The 7,258-nt window shown below is 43.2% G+C and overlaps 1 protein-coding gene across 1 annotated transcript in view; it reads right to left on the bottom strand.

Moving 5' to 3' along the window:
• Positions 1-6,794, bottom strand: part of matcap2 (microtubule associated tyrosine carboxypeptidase 2) — a 7,923-nt gene extending 1,129 nt beyond the window's left edge. Inside the window, exons 1-6 of the mRNA XM_008421246.2 lie at positions 6,426-6,794; positions 4,739-5,385; positions 3,636-3,779; positions 2,868-3,000; positions 1,471-1,776; positions 1,288-1,385 (exon numbers count right to left, since the gene is read on the bottom strand). Of these exons, the coding sequence (XP_008419468.1) occupies positions 1,288-1,385; positions 1,471-1,776; positions 2,868-3,000; positions 3,636-3,779; positions 4,739-5,385; positions 6,426-6,450 (1,353 nt within the window). The 5' untranslated portion in view covers positions 6,451-6,794. The remainder of the gene's footprint in view (positions 1-1,287; positions 1,386-1,470; positions 1,777-2,867; positions 3,001-3,635; positions 3,780-4,738; positions 5,386-6,425) is intronic.
• Positions 6,795-7,258: the final 464 nt, after the last annotated feature.

Below are 7,258 nucleotides of genomic sequence, written 5' to 3'. Positions count from 1 at the left end.
TATATGTGGGACCAAGCGCCCGTGGTCCCACATCGCCGTCGACTTTGTCACCGGGCTATTATTATAGAACGATCTATAATAATAGAGCGTTCTATTATTATAACATAATAGAACGCTCAAAAAAGTTGGACTCTGTGCGTACTAGTCAATTTGTTTTTCAAAAAATCTTCTCATCTATGTTTTTATGGACCTTACTTTGTGAATTGGTGCTCAGTCATGTTGGAACAGGAGAATGTAGTCCTCTAATTGTTCCCACAAAACCAAGAGAAAAAAGTCTAATGCCTTAAGAGCTCCTTTCTGAACCAAGGAGTTCAACTCCTGAGAAACAGGCCGTCACCATAATCCTCCCTCCACCAAACCTTTACACTTGACTTAGTGAAGCCAGGCAAATGTCATTCAGAGTCCAAAATAACAAATGTTTCCCACAGGAAGTGATGCAAACATGTAAAATGGATATGCAAAGACAGTGAAATCCCACTGGAACTCTGATTCACTGAATTAGGCATTGGAGCTCAGTCTGGGTTTTATTATCCACCATTGTCACAATACTACCTGGAATTTAACAGAAATTCAATTCCTTGTTCTCCTTTTGAAGAATGAAATTGGTTAGCAGTAGAGATGCTACATTCCCTCCCAGGACTGACCATAAGAAGACATAAGAGGTCAAATTATATGAAAAGAAAGGCTGAATATAAACACCCCAAATGGGACACTAGTGATCAGAAACGGTTGGATTAGAAGCTATGTTTCCTTTGATTATAAAATCTTGCACACTGGAATTATGAAAATAAATGTGATTAATGGAAACACTGTAATTTTAAAAAATAAATAAATAAATTGCCATAAACAATGACAATGACATTTTGTGAAGTTTTAGAATTGTGGTCTTCCTATAGTTTAAGCAATGACAGCGGAGGAAGAGAACAAAACTGTTCAGTCCATGTTGACCACACAGCCGCCTCGTTCAGATCAGCACTTCTCTGTTCGCAGTGGATGATGGTTGTTTACAGCACAGACAATTTCTGGAAAACTTCTTAGAATCAAACTGGTGCATTACAGGTAAACATTAGCAATTGGGTAAAATTTAAAACTTCAACAGTCAATGCCTCCAGCAACCAATCGCTTCTCATTAGTGGAATCCTATTTTCTCTGTACGAAGCAAACAAGGGACTGGTCTTTTCCAGACTAGTGTAAATCAGATTGATGGATTCAAATCTGATTTTTTGTGAAAAACGAATTTTTATACTATACTCCAGGACTTAGAGCAGTAGACTTCAGATTGCTCACCTTTCCCAGAGCCATCAGCATTGGGAAGTTTATCTTGTCTCTGTATCTCAGGATCTGCAGTATGCCCTCCAGATAAACCTGGTCTTTACTGAAGCACCCTTCAGGATTAGAGGTCAGAAAAGACCAGTCAAGTTTTTTTCATAGATCAGTCCTGAGCATGTCAGGTCAGCTGGTTCCACATACCTGGCATAGCTGTATTGGTCTGGCCTCTCTTGGCACGGACGCAATAGTCCCAGCGTGTGTGTGGGTCCTGAACAAAGCGTCCCAGGTTGCGGAAGAGCTGAGTGAAGGACGTGTGCCTGGCCTGATAGACGGTATAATAGAGCAGCGCGGCGCGCCACAGAGTGGGGTCCTTCCTGAACAGAACGCTGTGGATGCTGGCCAGGCCCTCCTCTGTTGGGTTCAGAGGCTTCAGGTTGTGCTTCCTCCTCCCCATGCTGCTGCCCCATGGCTGCTGGCAGTTGTTGAGGCCTCGGAAGTAATGAGTTCCTGACACAGAGAGAACACTTCACATAGCTGCAGTTCAGTTAGAATTCAACCTGAATTTATTTCTGCCATTATCAAGCTTCTTTTCTTGATGTTTGTTCATAATTTTTTTGTCGAGGCGTTGCAGGTTTGGACAACTATTCCCTCTGGTTTTGGATGCTGTGCAGCTGGAAGGAGTTTTGCTCCTCCTTTTTTTTTTTTTTGGAAAGTTATTTAATGCTTAACCGTGGCAACAAGCTATAGCTTGTAAAAACAAGCTCCTCTAGTTTTTACAAGCCTGAGGATTTGATTAGCATTTTAAACACTCAAATTAAACACTCAAATAGTACCTGAACTCAGCATTACTGACCTTGGGATTTGGGCTCTTCTGGGACCCAAATCCCAGAAGAGCTGAAAAGGAGTAGAGACAAAAGGAGGAAGTCCAACCATCTCTTCTGTCAGTTATAACAATCAAGAATCAAATAAGAGAACCCCAGCATCTCTCTACCCAGCTTTCTGACCATATGGCCAGACAGAGATTTAAAGGAGGAGTGACCAAAGCAAATGAGATTGATTAGCAGAGCTACCACTGACTGATGTTGTCAACCAGGACATTCTACTGTGGAATTTCATCATAGCAACAGTCTTCAGTCAGAGGCCTCTTCAGATTTGTTGCAAGACGGACTGCAACCAGAGATCCCTCCTGCCCACAGCATCACCATACACAACCACTCCTTCAATATACTCAGATTGTATGAGTTACATCCAAATAGCTCATATCATTCGATGATGATATGGAAACATATCATCATCAAACATCATTTAATTTTTCTTTGGGACAAATAAAGTATTTCTGAATTAAATTTTACTAAGGGAAACCAGAGTAATGAAAGCTACAAACAAATGCACACTATAATGTTATTCATGAGATCCCAAATTCAGAAGTTGTAATGAAACTAAATGTTACAAAAAGGGGGTGTGAATACTTCTGCAATGTGTCATATTACATACTCTCAAATAGAACCTGATGCATGTTTTATTTTCTACCTGTCCTGGTATGATGAGAACAAGTGAAAGCAGATAGAGGACATGTGTGTCAGAGCCAATGAACCCACCGATCTCATGCCTCAGCATGCCCTCCAGCCAGTGCTCCCGCGCGGTGGACGTGTTGATGGTCATAGTGGGCTGACCGTTCACCATTGTCATCGAGGCTCTGGACAGTAAGTCATCTGTCACCTGGACTACAATCTGTCAGCAGAACAAATCATTATGATGAAGCGATATGGCGTTGAATAAGCTGATGGTTTATTGGGTATATTTTATGCATTTGAACTATGTCTGAAATTGTGTTCTGAGTTGATAGCTGTCCACATTCTCTGTAGGTTACTCTTCTTTCTGCTCCTTTTCATTCAGAATTTCTTTTCATTGTTACATGAGCTGTTTATATTTACTATTGAGGAAATAAATAAAAAATAAAATAAAATGAAATGAAACTTGTGTGGGTATGGCAACAAAAGAGGCTCTGGTCCAGGGGTCAACATTTTCTTTCGTCAGGCCCTGGTTATGTTTCTATGTAAACAGTGTTCAGCAGTGGATTGTGAACATATGATGTAACATACATTTGTTTAATTCTATAAATTCTGCTTCAGAAAAGCAAACTGAGGGATGATGTTGGAAAAGTGGACAAATCTGAAATCTTTTCCCCCAGACTAACTTCAGTGGTGTGATCTGCTTTGAGCTGTACTGTAATATGAATGCACTCAAACAAAGGAAAGACTTCGCAGGCCAATCGAGGCCAGGGGAAAATCCAACACCCAATCCAGCCGGTTTGGATCCAAACTGGAGTTAGCATGAGAGAAGTGAGCAGCCTGCTCTCCTCCTACCTCGCCCACACAGCCTTCCTTCTCCATGTATCTCTTCACGTTGATCCAGATCCGACTCCTGGGGAGCAGGCTCCCACCAGTGACTTGCTCAAACATCTCATAGCTGCCGTATCTCTTCAAGGCCAGCTCCATGATGTTCACTGCCTGCAGCAGAAGAGACCCTCAGGAACTCTCTTTGAAACCTCAGAGATGGTGACACAATATTATATTAACTGTTGACACATGTTTCTTCGCTGTTGTCTCCATAGTAATAACATTATAAAATGATGGAAAGCTCAAAAAGGCAAATTTTACATAATACTGCCCTTTTAAAAAAATAAAACTGTAGAAAATCAGGGCCAATTTGTTGGTGCACCCAAAGTTAGAATCTGAGATCTGACTAGACTCACGTTCACTTCTAAAACTACCCAGAATGTGTGGTGCTTAGTCTACAGCTCATGTGACAATAATGACTTTCTGGCTCAACCAATATGATTTTTGAAATCCTAAAGGTTAACAACTTTCCCCCAGAAGCAAACCATGGATCCATAAATGCATTCAGCGACTGCATTTTCATCCCTGTGGTTTGTGATTTTCCCCATTGTTGACATCTTTCTTAGAGTTGTAGTTTCAAAGTTTTATTCCTAGTTGAATCAAAATGTAGTCAACAGGTCAATAACTGGGAGCACAGAAGATGGTCTGTTTGAAGGACAAACCTGGAAGAAAGCCTACAGAAGACCTGAGACTACAGGCTTTGACTAGACTTCATCTGAACTGACGACATTGAGACAGCGAGACAGAGGCCCAAATTCAAGGCGATAAATTACAAAGTAAAATTTTATTTATACAATTTTTATAACTGAAAGTAACATTGTTACTTGATTGTGCTATTAAATGGAACTACGTGTCTGGAGAACACAGAAATACTGCCCCTTCATCCAACCCGAGCTTCAGTCGTTTTCCAAAGAATCAACAAAAAATGTCTGTATAGACGTAGAGAGAGAGATCCCAGAAGAGGCTCAGAGGGGCTGAATACAAATACGCACTTCTCATTTTCCTTCCACTTTCCAACAAAGCACCACAGAAATCACACTAGATGTCTGCAGGAGGAAATGCAGCCTTACCTGAGCGAGGAACCGACTGGAGGCATGGTTACGGCGTGCCAGGAAACCTGCAGAGGCGGGGTTGCTGTACTCAAACTGGGGGTTGTAGTTGAAGTCAGACTTGAAGAACTTGTCCTTCTCTCTGTCAACATTGTACGGCTTGATGGCGGTGAAGATGCAGAGCTTTTTGGTGTTTTCCGCCTCCCGGGAGGCGGCTGCATTGTAGGGGGATTGGAGTGGAGGACGATAGACGTTAAGGCTGGGGGTTTTCCTGAGCAGTGAAGCTGTGCGGGGGATCAGTCCCATCTTGCTTCCCACCACTGTGAGGCTCAGAGTCGGCTTCAGAAGATTGCAGTTGCTGTCCGAGTGGACACAGTTTGTCTGGACGGACTTCTCACCCCCATCTGGACTACGGGTCTGTTTCTGAGCCAGGATCACGCGGTTTCTTTTGCAAAGCGCCAGCCCACCTTTCATCGAGGACTTCGGCTTCTTGCACTGGGACTCCTTCTCCTTCTCCTTCTGCTCCTCCTCTTCGGCTTGCAGCAGGAGGTCCTCGAGAGCAGGGGAAGGAATGGTTGCAAAGCACACCTGGGTTGGACTCGCCACCCTTTTGGCAGAGTTGAAGACGGACTTTTTAGACAAATCCACCTCTGGCCAGTGAAGTTGTTCTGCAAGAGGAGAGAGTAGAAAAGGAGGCCGATTATTTTGAGTCATGCCTGCTTCTGCATCACTCTGATGTGAAGCAAGTGCAAACTAGACACACTAATCCTCTTATCAAGGAAAGATAAAATTAGATCAGTTCTGATAAGGAGCTGAAGCGACACAAAGCGCTGAAAACTTGACTTCCAGTCTGGTAAAAACACACTTTGTTACACCTCACGCAGCAATAGAAGTACTCTGTGGTCAGACCGCCTGACTGCTGCTGCTCAGCCAGGACAGCACAGCTATGGGCTTTTCAGGATCAGGAGTCAGCGTCCTGACTTTTCACTGGAATTTAATCCCATTGTGCTTACAGAGGCTGGCAGTACAGAAAGAAGGGCTCTGCAATGTCTACAAAGTCGATTCGGACACAACCAGAGAGAGCGCTCTACGTTGGGTCTGATGACGTCAGCTGCACACTGAGACACCAGGAGCAGCTTCACTGGTTCCAGCTGCCTCATCACCATTCCCTCACAGCTCAGCTGGCTCTCTGACCCATCAGAATGAGCTGCTGAGAGGTATCCCAGAAACCAGCACTATGACCTCAACCCTGCTGAAAATTGGTGAGCTCCTTGTCAAAACTCACATCAATTTAAATGAATGGATTGATTGAGAAGTGAAATATCTAGCAGGTATCATATCAGAAGTTCGTTGATGGCTATTAACCCAAACAATGGTTTATGATGTTATACATGTGTGTAATCTTGTGCGGAGTACAGAAAGGCCACACTAAATTCTAACGTGTGCATTGCTTATTTTCTTAACCATCGCACTTATTTATTGAAAAACAGAATGGAGCTAAACGATTTCTTCCAGTTATGAGCTGAATAAACCAACCAAAGCCTGTTGGTGTGTCGTGAATCTTCAAGCTAACGCGCGTGTGGGTTAAAACGGCTCGAACCAAATATTAGAAGTAATGAAGAGACTACAGCTGCTTTCAGGTTACCGCAACTATACATACTACGCATTTTATTCATGCTTAGCGGTTACGAAACACTTATTACATTACCTGTAACTTTAATTGACTCCAGCATCTTCTTCAATGTAAGATATTCGAAAGCGGTCGTGTAACAGTCAGCGGAATTAAGCCATTAACCCAGCTAAAAGCCACCAAAAACAAAACATGGGAAACCACGCGTCACGAGTGGAATGATATTTTTTCCAACAAGAACTGCAGTCGAGTTGATCTCCCTTCTACACCGAGCAGCAGTCACTCTTGTGAGAGAGGAGTTAACGCATTCAGCCGCTCTGCTGTGGCTGAGTGGTTTCCATGGTATCGTTTGCAACGTCGGGCGACGTACGTCCTGCGATCATGGGAATTGTAGTCCTGCTAGGTAGGAGATTACTTTCATTTATAGTTGACATCAGAGATCAGAACCCAGCAGACCATGAAGTCTGGTTCTGGTTACGAAGCTAAAGTTGGTTTCCGATTCCAGCTTGTGATTCGGGAAATGGCTAAAGGGCGATTCCACATAACTTTTCACTACCTCTTTAATCTACTCTAGTTAAAAAACTACAACACCTAGACAGATCTTCTTAGTGCTGCACTAAATCTGAAGAAGCCTCTGACTGAAGACACTCTTCCTTCCCAAGACAGTCTCATGACAGTAGGTTTGCTGAATCAGGTGTATGATGACATCATCAACTCCAATTCCATGGCAAACTGCAAGAGGTCTTGATATCCTTGTCTGCTTATTCAGGTGGGTCAGCAGCAGTCTCTCCAGGACCTTCATGTGGTGGAATGTCAGCGCTACAGGTCTATAGAGCTTTGGAGCTGACGTCACAGCGTATGACGTTTACGTCGCTCGGCGCCATTTTTGGTGTCCACAGACCAAAACCAAC

This window comes from Poecilia reticulata, linkage group LG11 (assembly GCF_000633615.1).
Source record: "Poecilia reticulata strain Guanapo linkage group LG11, Guppy_female_1.0+MT, whole genome shotgun sequence".
Taxonomy (NCBI): Eukaryota; Metazoa; Chordata; class Actinopteri; order Cyprinodontiformes; family Poeciliidae; genus Poecilia; species Poecilia reticulata.
Note: the sequence above shows the minus strand (reverse complement) of the source record. Positions and strands in the feature narration are given on the sequence as shown.